The sequence below is a fragment of the Drosophila elegans genome, unplaced genomic scaffold (genome assembly GCF_018152505.1).
Source record: "Drosophila elegans isolate 14027-0461.03 unplaced genomic scaffold, ASM1815250v1 contig_476, whole genome shotgun sequence".
NCBI lineage: Eukaryota > Metazoa > Arthropoda > Insecta > Diptera > Drosophilidae > Drosophila > Drosophila elegans.
The window spans coordinates 6,917,329-6,943,202 of record NW_024545863.1 but is presented as its reverse complement, the minus strand read 5'-3'; the positions used below and the strand labels follow the sequence as shown (position 1 = coordinate 6,943,202).

The 25,874-nt window shown below is 40.5% G+C and overlaps 3 protein-coding genes across 19 annotated transcripts; 1 reads left to right on the top strand and 2 right to left on the bottom strand.

The window, feature by feature from the left end:
- Positions 1–146: 146 nt before the first annotated feature.
- On the top strand, positions 147–25,818 carry LOC108140533 (synapse-associated protein of 47 kDa). 17 transcript variants are annotated; one of them, XM_017263342.2, is made up of 12 exons: positions 148–593; positions 863–933; positions 1,002–1,407; positions 10,088–10,135; positions 17,175–17,423; positions 19,736–19,833; positions 20,140–20,240; positions 20,316–20,590; positions 20,654–20,772; positions 21,562–21,864; positions 24,800–25,031; positions 25,194–25,818. In XM_017263342.2, the coding sequence occupies exons 3-12, from the start codon at positions 1,196–1,198 to the stop codon at positions 25,234–25,236; spliced, it is 1,680 nt and encodes a 559-aa protein (XP_017118831.1). In that variant the 5' UTR covers positions 148–593; positions 863–933; positions 1,002–1,195; the 3' UTR covers positions 25,237–25,818. The 17 variants fall into 17 exon arrangements, 15 of the variants coding, with proteins under 15 accessions (XP_017118836.1, XP_017118835.1, XP_017118842.1 ...); XM_017263344.2 differs by lacking the exon at positions 863–933; XM_017263347.2 differs by having other exon boundaries at positions 147–1,407; positions 17,175–17,414; positions 19,736–19,812.
- Positions 11,287–15,849, bottom strand: LOC121467610 (the record flags this gene model as incomplete). The annotated part of the gene is given in 1 exon segment (XM_041709527.1): positions 11,287–15,849. A coding segment is annotated over 1 exon segment (165 nt), but the record flags the coding sequence as incomplete, so codon positions are not given.
- LOC108140535 (RING finger protein 151) lies at positions 15,985–16,621 on the bottom strand. The gene is made up of 2 exons (XM_017263358.2): positions 16,245–16,621; positions 15,985–16,170 (listed from the first exon to the last, which is right to left on the bottom strand). Exons 1-2 carry the CDS (start codon positions 16,401–16,403, stop codon positions 16,129–16,131), a joined length of 201 nt encoding a protein of 66 aa, XP_017118847.1. The 5' UTR covers positions 16,404–16,621; the 3' UTR covers positions 15,985–16,128.
- Positions 25,819–25,874: the final 56 nt, after the last annotated feature.

The following is a 25,874-nucleotide window of genomic DNA, read 5'->3' as shown; positions in this document are numbered from 1 at the left end:
AATTGCTTTATCAATTGGGAAATTAGAACTGAAATAATTTGATAATAGTTTTCAAATCAAACAAGTCGATAGATATCGATAGGCAGGGCGGCACTGTAATCGGCCGGCTGCAGTCAGCTGTTCGATGGGCAGCACTGGCTAAGAAAACCAGCCGAGAATAATCGTTATTGCTGCGCAGTTGTTGTTTTTTCAGACGTGTCAATTGTTTGTCTAATTGTACCAGCCAACGACGCCGAAACGCCATCAAATTGCGAAATCTAAATAAGTAAATTATGCGCACATGCGCAGAAATCGAGAAAAGTCATCATTCCAGCGCACAAAGGAGAACCCACCACCAACGAAAATCGCAATATTAAGCTGCGGCGGAGGAGGGGCTGGACTCCACTTTTCCAGGGAGAAAGCGAGAATCCGAGAGAGAAGACTCCAGCTCGGTATTTGAGCCATTGCCATTCCGCTGCTCCGTCAGTTTTCAGAGGACCTTCGAAGTGGGCAGCCGAGAATCCAAAGTCTCCTGGCGACCAAATACCAAATAACAAAAAAGAACCCAATAAAGCAAAAAATCCAGTTGGCAGAGAAAATCAAAAGCTCAAGTGGTAATTGGCACCGAATCAAATTACTTTAGTTGTGCAAAAGGCAAAAAAGGAGAAAAGCCAATAAAACAAACTCGAGAGTGGCAGTGGCGTGTGTCCATGTGGAAAATCGATCGAATCGTAGAGTATTTATCGTGTAATTGTGCCCAATAGTCAGGCAATTCGCAGACCGTTTTATTGATTTTCCCCACCGCCGCCTCGCCAAGTTGCAAATTAAACCCATATTTTCCATTCCCACTTGACGACGCATCATCTTCCATGCCATCTTGCAGCGCGTGCAAATTGCAAGTTAAATGCGAGAATTTACATAACGCCGAGCGTTGTTGAAAGTGAAACTTCTGTGGTGCGAACGAAACACTGAAAGAAAGAAAAACCTATTACAAAATACCATACATATCTGCCTCTGTCCAGTGTAGTAAAACTTGGAGCGCAAGGAGCGGGAGAGCAGCAGTAGCGAGAGAGAGCGAGAGAGCCGAACGTGCGCACGTCTTCCTGGTCAGGACACACACACACATCGACTCCCACAACCACAACCACACCACTAATCCTTGACAGCGAAGGGAGCCAAAGGAGCAGCAGAAGCAGCAGGAGCAGAAGCAGCCAACATGTTTTCGGGGCTAACAAATCAATTTACCTCGCTGGTGGGCGCCGTGAAGGGCGGCGCTGGCGACGAGGATGTGCCCGCGCCCACAGGAGAGGCGGCCGCTCCAGCAGCCGCCTCCACATCCTTGGAGGCCACCTCGTCGGCAGCCGTGGATCCGGAGGCAGCTGCCGCCGCCGGTGCTGAAGGACTGGAGGGCGAGGAAGCTGGCAAGAGGTGAGTGCCAATCGTAACATTTCCCCCGGGTAATCCTCTCCTGCTTCGCCCCATCTTTCCAGTCTTCCGTGACGAGAACGCCAAAGGCAAAGGCAAAGCCAGATCCTGACATGGCGTGCGGATGTGACCTTGCAATTTGTACCTTTTAACATTTCGACCGGCGGTGCACCTCCTGCCCTCCAGTTGATCACAGTTGGCACACTCCGGTTCTCCTGCATATTTCATTGCATTCCGCACGTGCTGACGTGACTAAACATAATTGCTTAAACTGCAAACTAAATTCCCGATAATTTCGTCTCGCTATATAAGTATCTTTATACGACTTCGTTTCTGCACGGTGGGAGTTGATTTATTGCCCTCAACTTTTATGGCTAGCAATTTCAATTTTCAAATGCTTGGAAAATTGGCTAGAATGCATTGCGATTGATGATTTGTGGAATGGAATCTCAAGAGTGCAGAGCCGTGCTCCAATTGCAGAATTCTATGGTTTAAATTCAAGGATTATGTTGAGCTTTGAATAGTTGATTTTCTTTTATTTGAATGTATCCTTTTTAGTAAAGGGCTTATACCAATTACTATTTAAATTCTTTAAGCTCCTAGAATTAAGTATGCATACCTTTCGAACATTCATTTCTTATAACCTTTTGTGTTAGATGCATTGATTTTCCTTGTTTAAAAACTAGGTTGGTTAACCACAAGACAACCCTTGAACTGTCCAAAAAAGGAAAAGAAAAGCTTTATGTCTGCAAGTTCCCGACATCGTTCATGGTTTCCTTCTTTCAAAATGAATGATTGCGTTGCCCTATTTCTTTTCGACCTCTCCGCATCATTTGACCTTCTTCTTCATGCCTTTTCCTGGGCACTTCATCAATCTCTAACACCCAAAAAGTCCGCACCCAAAATTTAAGTTACACTCGTAAGAGTGTTAATGCAACCTGAGGTTCCAGTATTTCGCTTCCCACAAAGACATAACATTTATCAGCGACAAGTGAAAGGAAAATCCAATTATTGGACTGATTTTTCGACAAGTTAAGCCCGGGGTGTCGGATGACCTGCTAATGCCACAAGTTGCTGGCTAATCCTTTAGACAAGCCAAATACAACTAATGCCCTTGTTTTTCACTTAATTTCGCGCATTAATATTTAATTGTGCGAGAGTGCACTGGGCCAAGATGTCGATCCGTGGCACGTTTTGCCAACCAGCTGCCAACAGCTGGTGTCGCTGTCTTTGAAATTTAAGTCCGTGATGTGTCACGCCGATTCAACGGATGCCGATGCCCCTTTCTCCTTTCCCCGCTGTACGGTCGTCCTTTCACTGTCAATTGACATTGACGACTTGGCCCAGCTTCGTGTGTCTTTTTGTATCTTGCACTTTGTTTTTTCTGTGGGTTCCAATGAAAATAATTTGCACGTGGCTCCTGCATAACCACAAAATGTTGAGTCATTCGAGCTAGTTGCTGTCCCTTCGCCTTCCTCCGCTTTGACCACTGGTAGACTCGGTTTTTTGACCAGCTTTTGCTGTGTGCGAAAAAGTGTCACCAATGTCGGCAAGGAGGGGGCTGTAGCAGGAGGATTCAGATTCGGGGGGTGGTGGTTTGGGGGCAGGCAGGATGTGTTTCTTTTGGTGGTTGCTTTCCAGTTTCCAGTTGACTTTTGCTCGTTTTGCGGATCGATACGAGAGAGACCGAAACGAAACGCTATGCCTTACGCTCTCTGCGAAATGTGCACATGTGATGTGGCCAAAACGAGTAAAAACGACGACATGTCGACCGCCTACTAGCATTCACCACGCCTCCACTCCTCCACCCACCACGACCCCTTGTTGTCCTTTTGTCAGCCTATTTAATAATTGTGCATTCAGAAAACGTGTGCGCTGGTTTGTTGCCTGTCTTTTCGCCTTTTCTCCTGTCATTTCCTCTCCAGAGCTCGACAATCAGCGCTAAATCTCTATAATTTCCAATGAATTAATTTATTCAATTTTCAATTTCGCTGTCATGCATACGAGTTGCTTATTATGGCAAGGGAACTTAGCCCCGATTGTGGCCAAAAATCGATCGAATATTACCCGAAAATGGGGCTATGCTGGAGTAATTACCAAATGCAATATTCCCAGTTGTTAGCCCTGCAAAACCCCACCTGAACATGCGTTTGTGTTCTGTGTGTGTGTTTTTTTTCGCCAGCGCCAGGGCCATAGTTGTTGGCGGTTTCAAGGACATTTACGCTATTTGCACTTGCCCTGCTCTCTGGCAGTGTGTTTGTATACGTGTCCTTGCCTTTGTTACTAAAATTATGCCAACAAAAAAGAAAGCAGGGCGAAGTAACTGAGTAAGAACTGTTTCATCTTGCGCCCAAATGGCTTGACAAATAAGCAGGACAAACAAGGTGCGCTCCTAATAAGTGCGCAATGCATTTTTAACGCCGCTTGACACAATTTGCTCGCCAACAATAACAGCAACTTTTGATTGCGGACAAAAAGTTACCATTCTGCATTCTGAATTCCATTCGGGTCATCATTAACAAAACAAAACGAGGGCAAACAAAAGTTAAGAAACAAATATTTGCACATGTTGCTGAGTCTTGGGTCTGATTGAAATACGCCTTTCAAATGCAAATAGAAATTTCTTCTGAAAAAATATAAATATTACATTTGGCCCAAATCTCAACGAAAAGCCGTTCCGCCCACCTGAAGATGGCAAACAGAATAAAAGTCAAAGCAATGGCCTCAAAATAAATAAATATATCGGGGCTAGCCAAAAGTGGGCTAAAGCCACAGAAATTTATCGACACGACATTTGGCCTCCTGAACACACATTTCCCAAGGATATAAAAATATAAATAAGAGACGAACCACCATAGACCGGCGGGAATCCAATTGAAACGCTGCCAAGCCGAATGCAAAATCCTCGCAGGCTACTTAAATTTAAAGGCGGCATTAAAATTTCATGTCAAGGCAGGACTCAGCCGGACATATCGCCTGTGCCATCGCCATCGCCAGGACATAGCGTGGGTGCTAACGACGCCTCGTCCAACCGCCCGCCATTTGACATTTGCCGGCCAAATTAACATTCTGGCCCCGAAAGCAACAATCTCTGTGGTCAGCACTGCACGAAAATGGCTGGGCTCCTCCTTCTTCCACTCAGTGCAATTTCATTTCGGCAGAACCTTCCTTCGGCAGGACCTTAATTGCCGTCTGCGATGTGGGTGGTCTCCACCCGGCCAAAACTATTTGTTTTGTGTATTTTTTCAGCTGTCGCATTTAATTCAATTTATGCTGTCCATTCTCTGTGCTTGAGTCTTTTCTGAAGCGGCTTTGTGTGTTTATTGTTTGCACCACAAATTAATTTTTATACCCTTGGCATTTTGTTTCGTGCTAAATCGTTCGGCCCATATAAATAGTAATTTTTATGCAAATTAAGTGTTTGTCCAGAATTTTTCATTACCTAATTGTTGGCCAGGGAATTTCACACGCGCACACAAAACGAGTAAAATAAAACTTTACGGAAAGTTTGATTTATTTGGCGGGTCGTGTTTCACGTTATGTTAGTTCCTGGGTTTCAGATAGATTAAGTCAGTGGAAATACAATTTGTACAAAAAAGTCCCTGTGTCCCAACTTTAAGCTTTTGAAAATATTGTAATTTAATAATATTTGTAATTGGCTACCCAGTACTGCCTCCATTGCTAATCAAAGGCCATCAAAATGCCCAATCAACTTAACACCGATTTTATACATACACCTTTTCGACCTCGACACGTCGATGCTGTCCGTGCCACTTCTGCCACACCAATTGGCGGTCAATTATGCCCGAAAGTAAAGTGGGTCAAAGGATTTTTATGGCCCTACACACAAGAGCAGAAAAATCGAAAAAGTGTATTAAATTTAATGCTGCTCGTAAAGTGACCCCAGGCTGGCTAAGGTGCGAACGATGCAGATGCTCGACCCACTCGGTTTAAAGCCCAATGAAAATCAGGACACGGCTGAAACATATGGAAATTGAGCATGCCGGAGAGGGGGGAAACATATGTTAGCAGCTTGCCTTTTGCTCGAATAAAGATAAATTGAATGTCCGCAGGACAGGAAAGTGCTCGGCCGGTAGTCAACTAAAGCGAGGGCACCGGAATGCCAGTCACAACTTTCTGTTCTGTTTGAGGCCTTCGCGATAATGTTGCCATGATGCCACTGCAGACGCAGACGATGATAAAGTTGTGTTAAGAGCCAAGACAAGCGTTGGCAAAACATAAATATTAACGGAGCGCGGAAGTGACAGGCCAGGCGGGTAATGGCAACAAACGATGCAACAGACAGGGAGGGCCGGGTACTGTGTGTGTGTGGGTGTGTGTTTGTGTGGGCCGCATCACGCACACACATAAAAGCGACTCCCAGGACTTGCGTCAAAGTAGCAAATTACGGCGTATCATAAAAACGGCAGCCAGACTACGTGCTTTGTTTCTATTTCCCGCTGTCCTCGCAGCATGAGAAATGCTCTGCCAAAAACTTTTGCGAATGTCATCATGGTATCCTTATTTATATGAAATGTAGTGTGCAACTGGCAAGTCTAAACTTTAATAACTTAGTTCCTTCTTGTTCAGCGCACCTAATAAGTGTGCCTGCATACTATCGGGGTTGCCACGGAACTCTCTTACTGCCAAATTACTATTTGGAAATGGTATATATGGCTTTGTTTTGGAAAATTCCCTTAACGAATCGAGCTAAAAATTTACAAATAAGTTAAACAGAACCTATATGTTCACAACCAATCAACAACTAGTTGCTGGCAAATGTACTTTTTTTTTTTAATCTTTTATTAAATAATAATACCAATCGTTTTACAAAGTCAAAACCACAATGAAGATACACGAACTGATTACAAATACGTGTATATTTGCAACTCCCAGGATTATCTGTTGAAGCTCACGTCGGCTATCTGCGGTATTTGGTATCTCATTAAGTACACGTTCACAGTGCTTATCCAACTATGCAAATGGCGGTAGATATCACACATCATTCCCCCCGATTTGCTTTGGGGCCCTGTCAGTCACAATCATAAAGCCAATGGTTCCAGCAAATAAACCGCCTCTTGAGTAATATTTAAAATTTACATAAAACTGGCACGCTCTATAAAATGCCAAAAAAGAAAAGTAATAATACAGAAAAGCGAAAGTAGAAAACATCACTGTTGATAAGCTACCCACCAAAGAGGGGGTAAATCGAGAGCTGTGTGGGTGGCTGGGGGGTTCTATTTGCATTGCGTTAATGGCAGCTCAGTTGCCGGTTTTAAAAGCCAGTCCCAATTGCTCATGTGTCTGGTTATGCCCTTCTGATGGGGTGTGTGATGATTTGGTCGAGTGTAAAACACATAGCCCCAAGCTTTCAGGACGGCCATTTTGTTTTGTGCTGTGGCTCATAAATTTCTGCCTGGCTCTGCAGTTGAAATTTATGGCTGGGCTTTTTCGGGCTCCTGCCTAATCACAATGACGGGGCGTATACGCAATGCCGAGTGTAGGTGGCAGGGACGAGCCATCTGGTTCGACATTCATAGCGACAGGACAATTCATTGTCTCCGTCTCCGAGCATCAATTCCGACCCCTTATTGGCGAACCTAACTCTGTGGCTTTTGTTTCCCGTTGGCCTAATGCAATTCCTTGGCTGAAAGAGGCATAAATGTGTTTAGAGCTGGTATGAAACAAACACGCGTAATTCGATTTCAGCTTCAGATGCTGCAGCATCCTGCTGGCTCCTTCGACAGCCACGTCGCCACCAATTCAATTTTCGGTTTCGCCTGCCACGAGGCGACGCTAACGTGCGCAATTAATTCTGTCAACAACAGGCACCAACAGCCTAGGAAAATGGCTCATGGCCACGTTTTTCTACGTCGCACAATTTGCAATTTAAAAGGCCCCAACAGCCAGCGCCCAAAACTTGCATTTCAACTCTTTTGGGTTAGCCCGTCCAGCCGACAGCGATTTTAATCCAATTTTGTGGGGGACCTTTTTCGGGGAATAATATAACTTTTAATGAGCATGGCTTGTGTTTTGGACGATTGTTGTCATCAAGTTTCTAGGGATAAAGTATCCTTGAAAGTTTCCCTCGCAGCTTTTCAATAAACAAAATTACTTGACTTTACTGCTAATGACATTATCCAATGTAATGTTGCCTCTCGCAGCTTTCAACGACCGATAACACAATCCTTTAAGTGAAAATTCACTTATTCCATGGCTGTACGTGACAGGAAAACCTTTTACTTTACAAAGTTTCGTGCCCAACAGCCTTCTTAAAAGGTTTCTGACTTTATCTACAAATGGCTATCAAAGTTGCCACAGCGAAATTAAAGTCTTGCCGTCTTCTAATTTGCCCTGAACAGCTATATGGTTATATGGAATATCGATTTGACTGTATGTACTCCACAGAGAAGTACATAAATAGTAGGTATTCCCACTTGTTGGTTTGACAGCAGTGACCGCATACCGGAGTCAAAGCATTTCTTAATTAAATGACGACCTCAGGTTGTGGCCCTTTTGCATTAGATCAACTCATGCTGCCATACTGCATCTTTCATTAAATCGGTTTGGTTTTGGTATTGGTATTGGTGTTGGTATTGGTGTGGGTGTGGGTGCTGCCATTCATTCTGCCAGCGATTCATTCATTCATCTGTGACTCAGCACGACACACGCTGTGTGTTGTGCAACTTGGCCGTTAATTGAAAATTGCAAACGGCTTAGTCCTTCCATTTGACTCTGGCTCTTCAAACAGTTTGCTTTGTAATTGAGTAATGAAATATGCCAAGTCACACAACAAAACCAGCACTGTTTCGCTTGCATAAGAATTAAGATAATAGAGCGACAGTGAGAGGGATTGCTGCTGAAAGTGTGCTAAAGGTCAATACGTTGCTGCATCGTGGCGCAGTCATTGGATGCTTCATTGCATGGTGCGCGTGTGGGACTACGCGGCGTATGAGCAACATCGCTGCCAAGTCAAAAATCACCAAAGATGGCGCCAAAACTGTTGCCTACTTACTGAGTTTTATTTTAAGAAAGACTTTCGTTTCTTTTTGTGGGTAAAACGCTTTTAGCTGAATACCAAGTTGGAATTTTGGAAAGTTCTTTTTTTTCTAACACAAGTTCTGTCCTAACAAACCACGTTAAGATGTTGAAACCAATATAGTATTGACTTTCATCACTCTTAGACTTTCCATATTTCTTTCAAACACTAATTTAGCCAGATGTTGCAATCAACTTTATCCTTGTTTCCACTTGAAGGACGAGCTTGTTTTGCTTTATTTATCAAGCGCCATAAACCATTATTATCTCATCAGTTTCAGGCGTACCCTCGTCAAAACTAACGTTGCTGCCATATGTTCCCAAGTATTGGTTTTGCCACGAGAGCAGCAACCAAATGCAAACAGTGCAGAATGCATTAAGTGCCATGGCCCACAACATGGCGTATACTTAATTAGCCATATAATGAACGCCGAGTTATGTAAAAGGACGCAGCAAGAAATGTGATGAAGGCAAATGGCTGTGGCTGACTATTTGCCATAAACAAGTTGGGTGGCTGGCGAAAAAGGGTGGGCTGTGGATGAAACGAAGACCTTTGCTTAATTGAATATAATTTTCAGTTGCCACTGTTGTTGTTTTGCATCGGTTGGCATAAATTACGCATGGCCACTCCTTAACATTGTCGCTCCACTGCCAGCACTGCCAACACCGCCCACCCAACTTCCATGCCGCTGTCCTTGCTGCATGCATTTTGTTGCATTACGTATACGCGACGTGTGCCAGCTTAGACTTTTATCTTGGTTGCCCTTTGTAAGTTGTACGCTATTGCGAATACTGTTGTTTTGCTACTCAGGGCTTGTATCACAGGACCTTGTGGCATTTTCATTGGGTCAAGGTCAGAAACCGATTTGCATTACATTTCGATCTGACAACCTCCCCCGCCCCCACCTACCTGCAATTCAATTCGATTCGATTCGATTTGTTTTGTTTATCAATACGTGCCTGCCCTTGTCGGCAAATTGCTACATAAATATCCGCGAAACATCTACTCACAATTCCCCCGTTGAGTTGATTTATGTTAAGAAATTGTTTTTCTCCTCTCAGCTGGAGATTTACGAGTCTATATACGTACGAATGGCCCACTGGGTCCGCTTGAGCATGAACTTTGGACTTATATTTCACTTTCACGCTGCGCCCCGGCCCTGTTTCGCATTTGTAATAATATCCTTTTCTTAATTAGAGGGTCAGGTCAGGAAGCATTTTAGTTTGGTTGGGCGTTTCGCCAGCCTTTTCTGCTATGTTGGCCCAACACGAAATTATCTAATTAATTTCCCTAATACATTCAAAATCGCTGGCGATATACATCTTCATTAACTTTGGGAACTTTTCATTCTCTTTGCAGGTAATTATGCCGATGACGTACAAACTCAGACGAAAATATAGTGAAAAGTGCAGGAAAGATATAAAAAAAAAATTAAAAAAAAAACTTTTCAGGTTTAAAATTGAGAATAACATTTGTTTGGTCTTTTTTCGTTTAATCTTAATAATATTTGTTTGTTTGTCTTTTAATTTACTATATTGAAATCATTTCAATTAATTTTTTGTAGGCTCTTTGATTTAATTTGAAACTCTTTTGTTATTTTATATTTTTATTTATTTGGTTTTGTACTTATATAATTTCTTTTAGACTTCCCAAATCCGTCTCCCTGGTTGATTCATTAGTATCCGAAGCCACGTAAGTTCATATTGTTTGTAATATTTTATTATTATTACGTTTATTCTTTCCAATTAAACCTAATTAGAAGCCATTATCCAACTCTTTGGCCCTAACACAAAACTATTTACCTTTCCTCTCGAAGTAAGAGGAAAACTTTTTCTCGCAGTCGGAAAATCATTAACACAGAAACTTTTTCTCAAACTCGGCCGCCCATTTAAGCCACCAAATGGCGTACAACTTTGGGTAGAAAACATCATAGGGACTGCAATCGTTGAGTAACCCCCTTCATAATCGCCTAGGAAAGTCAAATACTCATACAAATTGTTGCCCGCTGGCTCTGAAAGTTTAAGTGCGTCAAAGTGGTAGTTCTCACACTCAAATGTGTAGTGACACTTTTTCAAGGACTCGTGCTAACTTGGTTTAACCGCCTGCAGGTTGGCGAAGCTCTCCCAATCGCCGTGAGAAACTCGAGTCGCAACTCTAAACGCTCGCCCACGTGTCGAGCATTAAGTTACCTTGCTGAGGCCCCTTCCTTTGATATTTATTTCAAGTTAATTCATCTCAATCAGCTTAAATATCAAGCTAAATAATTCATTTGCATTTTAAGGGCGTGCTGACTGCGTATAATTAATGCGCATAAAATTCCCAACACTTTGCACCTTTTTGCTACCAGTTTATTTCCGCCGTGCACCTTTGGGCCGCCCTCTGGACTCATGACCACACACACTCATCCGCCATTCAGCTTTTGATTGAGCGAGAGGACCCACAGTCCAGGAGCCAAAGTCCCTTGGCAACAATTGTCCCAACCTTTGCCTTGGGATGTTTATCATTTCGGGGACTGTGTCGCCGTCATTCCCATTAAACTCGGAGCGGGTCAGCGAAGGCTATAACTAAATGTGTGTAAAACCCGAAATTTGTTGCATGAAACAGTTAATCAAAGGGGATATCGTACTATTGTGAAAGGACAGTTGTTGGACGTTTTTATATTTATAAAGTTTTCAATCACAGCCAACCGAATGCTAACCTATTGACAGAAAAGGGGAACAGCATTAAATACTTACAAAGAAAAAACATAAAATAACAGCCAAGCCAAGCCAAGTTTTGATTTTATTTGTTTATCAGAATTTAGTTTAATATTTCTTAAAGTTTATTATATATAAAACGGATTATATGCAAAATTACTTTTTAAAAATTGTTTTAATGTAGTTAAATTTGACTACATCAAACAATTTGTATAAAACAAATTAATATAGAGATAAGGTTTTCTTAGAATAAAATGATCAGAGTATGGATTTGCAAATCTGATGACTGATAGTCATAAAATTAAAACAGTATTACAAATTCGTTGTTAAAATGATTTTTGGCTCCATTTCCAAATACATAAGAGGGTAGAGAAGGAATCGTATTGAAATGTTTATTTAGCATTGCTATGGTTTATTCTCCGCACTCGTTTCCATCAAAAAACCAATACCCTTTGTTGTGGGCATCAGAATGGAATCCAGAGTGGCCACAATTGGCATTCGCCGCAGGTGAGCGTGTTCCTGCAAATGCGAGATGTCTTGCCAATCCAAAAACCAGAACGGAATGAAAAAGGTTTCGATGAGATGGGTATACTTTAGTAAACATGCCTGTCGTTCCACCTGTCAGTTGCATGCAGAACGGTATTTTTCTTTCCGCTTTTCTATTTTTAGACAGTGCCGTCAACTTTTGGTCTAATTAACCTTGCTCATCTTTATTAGGTGAGACTTCCCTGGGAGTGGGACCAAAAACAATCTCCTAATTCTACTTAAATTGTTCAAGTGTTCAATCTCTCACCTTTTTAAAGCTTAGCTGCCAAGTCGTAATATTTTTACGGCACTCGACTTGCTTTGACGATTATGTTTCTTTGTCGTATTTGGGAGCTTATCGCTGTCGTCCTGTTAAATGGATATGGCTTAGGTGCTCGTTTCCTTTAATGCTTAAGCCTCGGTAGCTGCGAAAGTCGTTAGGCAATCATATTAAGTGGTTTAGACATGGGGATTTCGGACAACGAGCTTAATTATGCAAGTATGATTATGTCCAAACGGTGGCAACTATTAGTTGTGGTGGCGTGCAATTACCAACGAGATTCCTGTGGAAAGTACATGTAATTATCGTACTTAAACAAAGCTTAGTTCGAGCAGCTCCAGCAAAAAGGTCAGACTTTATAATCGAAGTTGGTTTATTTTTGCCGGCTTTGTGAGCAAACGGATTTCGAAATGAATTACCAAGCTCCCATCCTGCTCGACTTTGTTGATTGGCCCAATTGGCAGCGGTGCAAAGAGTTTCAATCTCTGTTGGCCAGTTTGTTCATCAATTCTCACTCTGAATAATTTAGGCTCGGCATTTTGCCTCGGCTTGGTTTCCCCTTCTCTGCATTTCCCATGAATATTTAATAGCACACTTTCGCCAGATATTTATGTTTGTGCAGCTCACTCTAATTGAAAATAAAAGCAAATAAAAAACACAGAAAGTAAGTAAAGAAACGCAAAGCCAGGGGATGAGCGGACGAAAAATAAAAACTTAAATGCGGTATGAAAATAGAAATCTGCCAGGCATGAAAAGTCAAATGTCACATGGCCAAATCGTAAATAAAGCGAGGAGGATGGCAATCGTGTCGATGGATGGATGACTCACATTTATGCAGGCGTTTAATGTTGCGTTCATCTTTTATTAATAGCCACACATGGCCATGATTATGTAGATGGTCCTGCATCCCTGCTGCTCCCCAATTTCCTGCTTGTGGTTCTTTTCCTGTCTCGTTTTACAGGGCTGGGCTTATCCGCTTTCTGTTTACCTGCTCGCTGGTAATTTGTCAAATGTGTACTTTTCTCGGCATTACTTTGCTGGCTGTTGCGCCTGTGACAGAGTGTGGCATTTGCTAAATGGCGAGGGTAGCTTCAACAGTATTTTACAAATATATTTTGTCTCAAAGTTCAGGACCAACAAAAAGAAACATACGATTTTTTGTTTATCTGTCGAATTTTTAACTTGATCGTCCCAAAAAATATGCAATGCTTTTTTAAAGTTAAGTGACAAATATTGAAAAGGAATCTTTCTTATACTAAATGACAATTCCTCAAAATATCTTTCTAAAATCTAGCTAAATCAGTAAAGTAAAATCTGCAGAGTATTTCGGACGCACAAAATTAAATTGCTCGAAATGTTATAAGTTTATACTTGCCATGTTAATATAAAAGAAAAAGTTAACTCTACTACTGTCGTAGCTACCCAAAAAACAAGAATGCCTGGTTGGGGCTTACTGATGAAAATGATGATGGCGGAGATTCTTTGGCAACAACTGGAAAGAGGGATGGGAAAGGGAAGCTCAGCAGGTGCCTTCAGCCGGGTATTATTTATTTCTGCTTTATACACGCATTTAGCTTTACTTTCTTTTCGCTTTCGCTGTGGGGCAAATGTAATAAATTTCCTACAAGCATTATCTTTAAATGCAGGCCCATTGTGAGGCGGCAAAACGAAGGGAAGAGGAGATGGAGGGCTCAGAATGACAAGGAATGGTGTTGCCATGGTCTTTAATTATTGGACCTTCAGCTTTGCTTGTCTGGATCCGATTTAGACTCTTTAAAACTGGATAAATCTCGGCTCGATGCCAACAAAATCTCAATCCAATTAGTAGAGCAAGTAGAGGGAGAATATTGTACATACTTCATAGTACTCCAATTAATGGCTTCAGCAATTAAAATGGCCAATTCGCCAGAAAAGAGTGAACGAACTAATGGAGCAACTGCAACCGTTGACGCCATCCTAAGCTGACAATGCAATTTTCGCATCATAGCATTGGGGATCAAGGGAACTTCAGAGTGGGGCGAAGTGTCAAGCTTGGAGGCAAGCACACAAAACACCCAAATCCCCTGCCCTTTTTGCCACACTTGCACTTCTCCCATTGCAGTTGCGATTGCAGTTGTCGTTGATTTTCCTTCGCTGGTTGTTTTCCCCAGCCCAAAAACCCCACTTTTCGCTTTTCCCAGGCAGACTGCAATTTACATAAGTGCCATGTGCGCTTTTCGTTGTTTTGTCATTCACTTGTTCGAAAAGTATAACGCAATGACTCCATGAAAATTTTGAAAAGGGAAAATTGTGTGGACTATTCTACAAAATTCAGATGGGAAAATAATGCAGCAATTTATGGGCAAATATGTTTCAAAAGGTCCGGTGTTTTGTATAAATGTTTTTAGGTTTTTCCTTACAATACAGCGCTGGAATTGAACGCATTTCAATTTCATTGAAAAATCAATAGTTTAGTTTACTACAAGCAAAGTTTCATAATTCTGTGCAGTGTTTATCTTCTGGAAACTTCTGCAATGGATCGCCAGCGCCAGTAAGGCCAATTAATTAGTTTTTACCGGTCTTGTTTACCCCTCGGATTTATGATGAAGATGTCTAGAGAATTGAGGTCAGATTCCGCTGTAGAAAATTCAATTCACTCCTTCTGCTGATTTCTGGCATTGCGGCATGTCGTATTTCTTGTTCTATGTGCTTGCCGCAGCGTTTGCACCAAACTTTTATAATTAAAACTTTTCACGGGAGAAATCTGGTTGTAAGGCAAAAAAAAGTTGGCTGAAAAGAATGGTTTAAAAAACAGCAGAATGTCGATATGAATGCGTACCAAATAATGGATGAAGATCGAAATTTATGATTTCTACTAGGGAGAGGTTTTGGTAATTCCTCAGGAACTGTGAGTGAGCCACTTAAAGAAGCCATCCCTCAAGTGAATGACCAACCACTTATCGGGTTTTCTCGGACTAAGTTATGCAATGCCCAAATGGGAAACCTTGGAGCCATAAATAAGAGCGGAAACTGTTGCCGCCGCTGTCAGTTCAGCAAAACTGCGTAAAAGCCAGCCTCAACCCACTGCTTTCTGTTAGCCAATGACGAAGACATAAATCACAAAGGGAAAACCCAGGGAAAAAGAAAGGAAAATAGAGGAATGGTTCACTTGGAGGCTGGCCAATTGCTTATGATAAGGCGATAGTAGATAGTATATAGATATGCAATATCTTTTCCGGTGTGTTTATCGAGTTGGTCCCCTAATTGGACTGGACCACAGAGCGTATTCAGGCTATTGTTCGACATATGCTTCTTTAATCTCTTGACCCATTTCTGCAAAATTTAATTTGCCGCCACAATTAAGTGCAGTCTTAAAAAGTGTAATAGGGTTTGCTGCTGTTTTATTCGATTTGCGGCAGTGATTTTTTGTTCCAGCTGCTCTGATTTCGCATCGTTGGGCACTCGTTCAACGCGGCGTATGCGCAATGCCTGTCCAGTCGATTACTGGCCTTGCCCCGTCATAATGAAGCATAATGCATATGGATCAGAGGATATATATATATATGGAAGCCGCATTACCCGAGTCGCATAACGATTGAAATCCTTTGCTTGTCATTGTGAGTTTTATTCTATTTTCCCTTATAGTTCAGCTCGCTTTTCTGTGTGGAATGTGCGCGTGCTGTATGTGCACCACCATCCCTTACATCCCCCATCCCCACATCCTAGGCACAGAAGAGGCGTGTCCTTCCTCTCATTCCGCGTCAATTCCCTTCTCCTTGTACCGCCGCAAGCCGAGCATTCAATATTGCAATATGTGCATGGAATATCTGAGCGGCGAAGCAAAATAAGTGAAATAGAAGGAGGAGGGGTCCCCAATCGATTGTTGTACTTGGCTGAATAAGACCCTGAAGGCTTAAGTCAAGTTATTTTATCGCAGTTCCAGGGTTTTTTGAATTCCTTATACTTAAAACAGGGTTTGTCAATTCAAATTTGAACGTTTTAAGATATTTTCAGGTGCTTAAAGAATGTTGCTTTAAAAATGAATTACCATTATTGTTCAATTAACCTTGAGCGGGGATTTATTCAACACTCGTTTGAATCACTTTATAAAGTGCAAGCATAAATCAAACAAATCAACTAACAGATTTTTAAACACTTGTTAACAATTTAAAACAGTCAACAGAACAGAATATAACAATTCGATTTTATGAAAAGAACACAAGTTTTAGGGTGTTGTTCCTCTGGATCTGTGAAGTAGTCAGAGAAAGCGGTCCTTTTATTAGACAGATTCCGATTATTGGGCCAAAATGATTGAACTTACGATGTAGTACTCTAAGGGCGCCCGACAGAGGGGACACGCTTTACTGGGGCTCCGATCGTAGACCTTGCAGAGACAATTCTTGCAGAATGTGTGTTTGCACGGGGTGTTCACCTGCCGACGAAGTTTGCCAAGGCAAACGGCGCAAAATTCATGCATCATGTTTGTTTTTTTTTTTTTTTCAGCTTCAGTTTCTCAGTTTTCAGGTGATTCCTGTGTTGTTTTAGTGACTGACACAGTGTCACAGCCTGGGGCGAACTGTTTGTCAAAGCCATCTCGAGCGGCATTCTGGACACATTGCCTTCCCCACACGCACAACCACACACATGTAGTCGGGCTGTCACGTTTCCTATGGGCTTGTCAGCTGGATTTTATTTATGACTGTGTGAAAATGGTTCAATGAATCGCGCAGGACGATTAACGCAATAGCAACGCGCCTTCAAACAGGGTGCTTCCCTAAGACAGTAGCTAATATAACAAAAAACTATTACACAAGACACACCCTTAAATCCCAACAAAATTTGTAAATGAGCTCTTAAATCTCCGAAAACTATCAGACTTTAGGAAACAATTATATGAATATTTATATATATAATATATATTGTTTCTTCAAGACGAGTATATCGATACAAAAATGTTGCCTTACCTAAATATTATATAGATCATATCAATTAGTTTTCACCCTGTATGCGAACTTATATAGGCACAAGCTGCTGACAAGTGGAAGAGCCTGCTTATTGTTTGACTCAGTACATAATAGATTTTTATCAGGCCCTTATCCAGCGCCACCCACATGCAAGCATTGAATATTGTCAAATTAGGGCAAAGATTGATTGTCATTTTGTCAGTCAGTCTCACTCAATCGCCGAGGATTAAGGACCCGAACTCAGACCCCCGACTAATGCTCCTTTTTTTCTGCCTGCCTCTTTTCAGCGGATGGTTGGGCAGTGCCAAGGGTTGGCTGGGAAACGCCTCGATACCGTCGATGCCAGCCATGCCGTCGATGCCATCGATGCCAGCTATGCCAGCCATGCCGTCGATACCATCGATTCCGGGACTGCGCAAAGCCGGAGGCGCCGAGGGGGCCGAGGGCGCCGAGGGAGCTGCAGCCGGAGAGGGCGGGGCCGCCGCCGGTGGAGCCGTGAGTGGTGGCGAGGATGACGACAAGTCGAGGTATATTAGGTATGGGTGCCAGCTTGACAATGACGGAATTATATACGAAGCAGCCGCTGAAAAGCTGAAAACAAACCAATGCCAAAAATTTTATGAAATGAAGATGAGAAGCGCGTTTGTACTTTAGTTCCTTGGTTTCGTCTTCGGTTAATCTCGGTTTAAGCCATCCCAAGTTTATAGCCTTTTGTTCCAATTTTGCGGGTACCTTTTGTTTGAAGTCGTTGCCGAAAAGTTTTTTTTTCCTTCAAAAGAACCGAAAGAATATGAGCTGAGGTTTAAGTTTTTTTGGTTTTGTTTACAATTAGTTTGCTTAACCAACGGCTGAAGCCTTTTCCACACAATTTACTTATATACTTATCAATATACACACAAGTTTCTCTCGAACTATATAATAACTATTTACTATTTACGATTTGCCTATATACTCCACATCAAAGAGAACTCGCTCTCTTTCACACATTTAGTTGAGATATTGTTGCGAATTTTCACCTAACCAATATATTTATAATTACCTATTGATTTATTCTACACGATTTATCTTGTGCTGGTTCCAGTTTCACTTTTTCACATATTTAATAACTTTTTGTACAAATCGAAATACGATCTCTGTCTCTCTATAAATCTCTTTATCTCTAACCCTATCTTTCTTCCCCATCTGTAAAACAACATTTACAAATTGTTTCCACGTTTTTGTATATAAAACTAAATAATTGAAGAAAAACAACCTGAAATTGGAAATACAACATTTTGTCCCTTTACGAAAGTTTAGAAATTTTTAAAAAATGTTTGAATATGGATAAGTTAATAACTTATTTACAAGCTTTCTTTACTACTTAGTATCTATAATATATTTATAAAATGATAAGTTTGTTATTACTCCAACTTTAAAAATGGACACAATTTTCGGAAAAAAAATGTTGTATTTCAAGAACTGAAATTACCATAACTCATTTCATTCAGCTCATGTTCAAAAACGATTTTCATTTGTCTAAGTCGTGCAACTAGTTTTTCTTCTTCAACACAAAACATTAAACACACATTTGGCAGTCCCATCTTTTCTGTTCTTTCAAACCATTTCATTTAAATTTATTTTTCAACGCGTCGAAGCCAAAAAAAAAAGTATTCTATCTTAATTTTTCGACTTTGATAAATGCCCAAAGTATCAGATTCCATCATTATTGAGCGGCCCATCGAACCAGGTCAAGGAAACCGAATCAAAACCCAGAAACCTATCTGGAACCAAGTCCTATGGCTACGTACAGTAGATAAAAGAAACAAAGCTCAACCCTAATTGTTGTTGGTAGATGTGTATCATTGTCATTATTCCGATCATTATCAGTACCATTATCATTGTCCTTTTATTTCCTTGTCTTCAATGCAAGCCCATCTCGTTGTATTGCTGTGTAGCTCTACCTTCTGTGTATTATTTTGGTGCATTATTTTTATTTCTCCTGGTCTCTTTTTTTTTGAGTAGCAACTAAAAATCCTTCTATCGCTATGTGTTTGTGTTTCTCCGGTGAGAATTCTTTAAAAAGAAAAAAAAAAAAGAAAGTTGCATTCATGAAAATGCTAACTAGTCCTTGCATGACTTCTCAGTGTGCTCCCCATTTTTTAATCATCCTTGTTTTTCTTACGTTAATTTGTCCCCTTGTAGTCTCTGTTTTTGGCATCGTTCATCCTGACATTCATATGAGATTCCGTCATTCCATTTGCATTCACGAATCAAACTGAAAAATACAATATAAATGAATAGCTGTATACAAAAACATGAATACGTGTAAATATACATAAGCGTTATAAAGTAAACCAATATTAAGCTTGTGGATAAATAAAAACAAAATTTTATTGAATTCCTAAATGCCACAAAAGATAATAATATTTCGGGAAACGTAAAAGTAATTTTTACTAATATGTGGGCATTTCTTAGAAAAAAACCAAAGTAAATGTTTAAAGGAATGAAAACAAAAATGATATCCCTATAGTTGGCTAAGAGAGACAGAACCCAACTGATAATCTTACCTATATAAAATACAGCACGTTTAATAAGTGTTGTTGCATGATGATGTATCTAGTTTTTTGTACAAACTATGTTTCAGTTCTTTTTTTTTTTTTTTTGTTTATTGAGAATTCTCAGAATATAAAGTGGGTTACCTTTTACATTTTACTTAAGTTTATTTGGCTTTGCTGTCTGCTGCATGAATTAATCTTGGAGCTTAACACACTATCGTTAAGACTACACGAACACTATTTAATTAAAAAATATTTATATGTCCTTTTTCCATCTCTTTCGTTTCTTCCCTGCCGAAATTGCGTAATCGCAGCGCTACGGAGGGCGCCGACTCGCATCCTGCATCGGGCGGTGGCACGCCCACCGGCGACGAGGGTCAAATCGGACAGGGTAAGGGCGATGAAGTCAAAAGTACGTGTCACACTTTGATTGGTAACCAAATTACAAGAGACAACTTCAAACACATTGTGCTAAATGTCGAATCAATGTCAACTCGACTGGCCAATTCAAAAAGATTGAGATAGAAAGCGGTGACAGGTTACTAACCCCGAGTTACAAGTAGTTTGAACCACCCACCCAGATAACCCGCTCCCCTAGTGAAACATTTACTTTGTAGTCTAGTTTAGTTTAGTTTAGTTGGTAGCAGTCCCTTTTCTTGGGCTGATTGCAGTGAACGGCCTGAAACTTACCGCATTCTGATTTGAATCTGTCCGACAGTTACCACAAAAGTAACACAGCAGGCCAAACACTTTGGATCCTTCTTGTCATCGGCCATCAGCAAGGCTGGCACCAAAATTAAGGAAACAGTCAAGGATAATGTGAGTGCCTGCTAGTGCCTTTTGGGAATGAAAAAGAAAAAGTATTTAAATTGCATTTGACGACTGTTTTCCCAGACCATTCTCGACTCGTTCAATAAGGAGCAGGAGGCCTTCATCAAGGGCCAGGGCGGCGTGGGCAATGGGGCAGCACCCTGGATCGGGCACGCCAACGAGGCCAAGATCAAGGAGGAGATCCTGGGCCTGTCGCAGGATCGCCGCAACTTCGTGCGCGCTCCGCCCGCCGGCGTGGACTTTGAGTTTAGCTACGACACCGCCTATCCCACGGCCATAGCCATTATGGCCGAGGACAAGGCGCTCGAGACGATGCGATTCGAGCTGGTGCCCAAGATGTGAGTATAGCAGGTATATGGTCAGCAACAGAGACGTTACCAAAGACACTACACTATCCACAGCATCACTGAGGAGAACTTCTGGCGGAATTACTTCTACCGCGTCTCACTGATCATCCAAGCCGCCGAGCTGGGAACCCTGGGCGCCGATGGCGTGGGCCAGGCTTCCAGCGGCGAAGATGGTAAGTCGGCTGCAGCTCCTCCTCGCCCCTCGCCGTTGAAAACTCTGGAAAATAGTTAATGCAATGAAATGCAGGTTGAACAGACTGTCTCGCTCACCAAACACTCACACTCGTTACTCGCGCGCTCTCTATCTATCTACCTATCTATCTATCTATCTATCTATCTATACCTTTATCTGTATCTATATCAGTACTTGTATCTATCTGCCCACAAACTCTGTCTATCTTTCTCTAGGTCTAAGTCTTTTGTTTTTGGTTCACCTTATCCACACGCGCCTGTTTAACTTATGATTTCTTCTTAGTCCTTTTCACACACGCTAGCTATCCAAAGTTTTACGTTTTCTCGCTCTCTCTATCTACCTTTTTGAAAGTATTACAACCTCGAGTCCCGAAATAACTAACTTGGCTAGCGTCTGTACTAACCGCCTAAGAGTTTGCTCAAGTCTTAAGTTGAATTAAGCCCTTTGATTTGTATCTGTCCCTCCACCACCTCCACTGGCTTGTGTCGTCGAGGACTCGAGTCCCGGTTTTCGGTTTTACCTCACTCCCCCACTCCGCTCATCTCAATCGCGTCTCGAGATCAATTGAAACTCGCTCCACGAACGTCGCCAGCCGCCCAGCGCCTCACCTCAAATCGATTAACTTTACTTAGTTTTCCTCTTTTTGGTTTTGATTTATTTATGTTTTCTTTTCTTTATTTTCTTTAATTTATTATGATGTATTCCAACACGAAATTACACTGTGAAAACGAACATGACCGTCAAAATCTCAACTGTGTTAAACGATCAGCCAACGAAGTGGCCAATAAAGAGAGCACAACCAAGACTGTCGAACCAGCCAAGAGCGATACCAGTCTGAAAGCCATAGCCGAGCAGCCGAAGGCCGTGATAGAGCCGGAGGTTCAGGAACCCCATGGGGCAGCCAAGTCGAAGGCTCGTGCTGGCAAAGAGCTGGGCCAGAAGATCTCCGAATCGGAATTCGTTTCGGACGACTTTCAGGCCTCCAGCGAATCGGACTTGGCTGAAATCCAAGACGGCATGCGCAAATTGGGCATTGATAGCATGACCCAACTGGCACTAGGCACGACTGATGGTAAGATTTTGTGTTATTTTACTTTCCCTTCTCAGTTTCTTTCTTATTGTTACTGCAGTTTAAGTTACTTTAGTTTGAGACTAACATTATTTGTACATACATTGGTCCCATGAAATCGATCGAACTGAATTTCATTGGTGTTCTGGTAAACACAACACATTCATTCATACACATGCCACTCTTAAAACATCCAAAAATATTACGTGTAGCTGTCAGCTAGTTATATTGCTTAGCCGGCGAGCTTTAGCTCTGTTTTCATCTAGACTTTAGGGAGTTAGCAGACACTCTCATTGCCATTTGAGCACAAAAATGTCTCTTGTCTGAGTCGCGTATTTTGTTTTCCCAGCATACACCATATTCTATTTTGCAAACAAAGCCACACATTAAAATATATATTTTTGTTGTACAAATACAAAATAAACAGAACAAACATTCTAAAACAAACAAAAATGTGTGTACAAATCAAGTGTAAAAACCGAACAATTCTCTTTTTTCTCCTCTGCTCTGTTTCTTTCTTTTGTGTAAATTACATTTTGTATGAAAATCGTTTTTACTTATTATATGACGACCAACTCAAGCTCTGGCATTTAATTACTAAAGCGAATCTATCAATTGAAAGTAACATTAAACCAATAAATATAAACGAAATCACATTATAAACATAGAAATAATGCAACAAAAATATAACAAGAGTATTATATAAACACATATAAATATATTTACTGGATTAAATCGAACTCGACTCAAAAGTTTCGTTTGCCATTTAGCAAATAAAAAAATAAAATATATACATACATTTGTATCATATGGTATAAAATTTGATTTCAAGTATCAAGCAACAGTTTGAGAAAGAGTTAAGCCACAAACCAAATTTCGAACAAGTTGAGTATGACCAAACTGATCAAAACAATCTTATATACTACATATATCCTACTGATACAACTTTCGCTCTCTCTTTGCAATTTCGTGCTCCTTTTTATTCAATTTGCAATTCAAGTTCATTTACAAAAATTAGCTAGATGTAATTTTCGTTATCTCCTCCGTTTCTTCCGATCCAATTCTCATTTTGCCTTTTACTTTTACACATTTCTCCACATTGTTTAAACCAAAAAATATATTCTTAACTGGCCGCGACACAAAAATTAACCTCCTCTCCTAGCAATACACAAAATTTTCCAAAAGTATCTTACCAAGAATATTTGATGATGAATTTGTATGGAAAAACATTTTTAACAAAACATTTATTTTTCTTCATGTATTTCTTGATTTATTTACAAATCATCTTGCAGAAGATTGAATGGATTAAAACCAAAAGACAAAACAAAATGCTAAATCTAAATTTCAAAAAGCAAAAAAATACAACTAACAAAATAAACAAAACAAAATTATACAAAAAAAAATACTACAAAATTGCCCACAAGAAAGAAAAGAAATTGTTAAGCGAAACAAAAAAAGTACTACAACAAACCAAATTATATAAATACTTATACAAATATTCACTTGACAACAATGAACATTTGAGTTGAACCCAGAAAACGCATTATTTATATAAACCGATGAAAGAAAATCCAAAAAATGTTACTAAAAAGACAAAAAACCGAAACCAAATTTTGTGTGGTAAGTTAGAAATTGTTGGTTGAATAAGAGCAAAACAAAAAACAAAAAGTCAAATATATACAAATTGCAACACATTTTAGTTGTGATAATTATCGTTTCCATGTTGGTTTTCAATTGCATAATGTTTCTGTTCAGCAATATTATATGTAAATATTATCCTACAATTCAACGTAGTTGCAATTTCCATCATTTCCCTCAACGCTCCTGTCTATATAATCGTTGCGTATGTTTTAGTATGTATGTGTGTGTAAATTGATTCGTAGTTTTAGCCAAACAATGCTTTATTTTTAGTTTAGCATTTCCATTATCGTTTTCATCAATGTGCGTGAAAGACCTGTTGAGGGCAAGAAGAAAGAAACCTTTAACAATAACTTGATGCTTCTTTAAAAACCGATACGCTTTTTATACTGCACCAATATAAACTCAATCGGGTTTCACTTTCTGAACCAATAAAATCGTACGTGTTTTTTGACCAACTCACCACACAAAATCTATGAAAATAAGTTGAATACGTTAGAAATGTTCTGGAAAAAATTGAATTAAAACCCGAAGAAGCCGCAGATGACTCAGTTTCTTTCCCCTGTTTCTCTCTATCTTTACATGGCATTTTAAGTTAATTGATATTACCACATTTTGTTTGCCAGCTGATTAACCAGTGTGTAAATAAATAATAAATAAAATGTTCAGTTCGCTTGCTTTTTATGCGTAAATGCTGTAAATACACACAAATATTATTTTTGTTGTAAACATTTTTGGTTAACTGCGGAGTGTGAAACAAGAATATATCACACACAAAGTGGTGTTTTGGGACTACAAGCAAGTCATGGACTGGGGAACTTTTGGGTGCACGCTATCCGTCAATTAGTGCTAGATCGAATATATTGTTCAGCCAAACCCTTAATGTTAACCATACTATTTGTCTGACTTTCTCAATTGACTAAGTACAAAAATAAATATAAATTTCCAACTATTTGTAGACGGCTATTATTCAGTCACGGTGCGCATACCCAAACGTATAACAGTGTGTGAAAATCTATGTCTTAGCTATATCCCCAGAGACTAGCCGAAGGTAAACGTAAGCGATGATTGAAATGAGAACAACCATGTACTTGCTTGGGATGGTCACCTAACCACAATTCAATTGCTTGCCTAGACACCTTTGATACTAAACCTATATACCTATATACCAATATACGATATGTGTAAACCATGTATGCTAAAACCTATTATATCCTTACATAAGCAGATATCTGTTACCGAGCTGCTAAGCCACGCATATTCTAATCGATATTCTGCTTGTTGCTCCGTCTTTTGCCAGAGGAACAATGGGAAAAGGATCTGGAAGCTGAACTCAAGGACTACGAGGTGGTCGACGAAGGCGGCACTGACGGCGGCGGAGGAGGACGCAGAAAAGGCAAAAAGGATGCCCAGGACGAGGCAGGGGCGGAGGCGGAGGAGGACGAACCGACAATATCAAACTTGCGCACACGCTCGACTAACAACGATTGGGAGGAGTACGCAGATTTAATTGAGGATACCGATGATTTAAAGTAATTAAGAGCTTATATCGTAGTTTCTTCTAAGTTGGCTCTAAGTTTATAACAATCTTTACTTTATCTTTCTTTTCCTTCCTTTCCACCCTTGTTTCGTCCTTGATTGATTACCCCAATATTGTTAACCCTATCAAAATACAAACATATTTGAAACCACAGAACTTTGAAGTGCCTAAAGCGCACGATGTTGGGCTATCCATGAGACGAGGCAGTCCCCCCAGCGCTCTTCTAGTGCCAGTGGTCCCCAGACATATCACTGGGGGCTTGCCTTGGGGTGGCCTATTGGAAAAGTTGGTTAAGATACTACCCCTTCACACCCACTCAATTATTGGCCCCAGAGCAAGACGTTTTATTCAGTTACCTTCAGACATGATATAAGACACTAAAGCAAAAGAAAACGATTTTATTCAATCTTAACGTTTTAAAGAAATCAACCAAGCCCAGCCCAAGCCCAAGCCCAAGCCAATCTGGTATTCAAATATATCTACTATATTCTCTTTTATTTGGTTGACACAACACCGAGTGGCAGCGGTAGAGGGAGTCGTCGGTATTACTTGCCAATTGTTCAGCACACGAAATCCGAAATGTGGCAGTCAGTAACCTATCAATAAGTACTTATATAGACACACAACTATGAATGCAGGCTAAACGAGAAACTAGCTAATGCTATAAATGCAGATCATATTTCAATATAGTGACTAAAAATTGAGTAAACAGAACAAGCTTCAAAGGGAAAATTTTGTTATTTATATTTATAAATAAATTATATATAAATATATATAAACATATATATATATATATATATATATATATATATATACAGATAAATTAATGCATTTG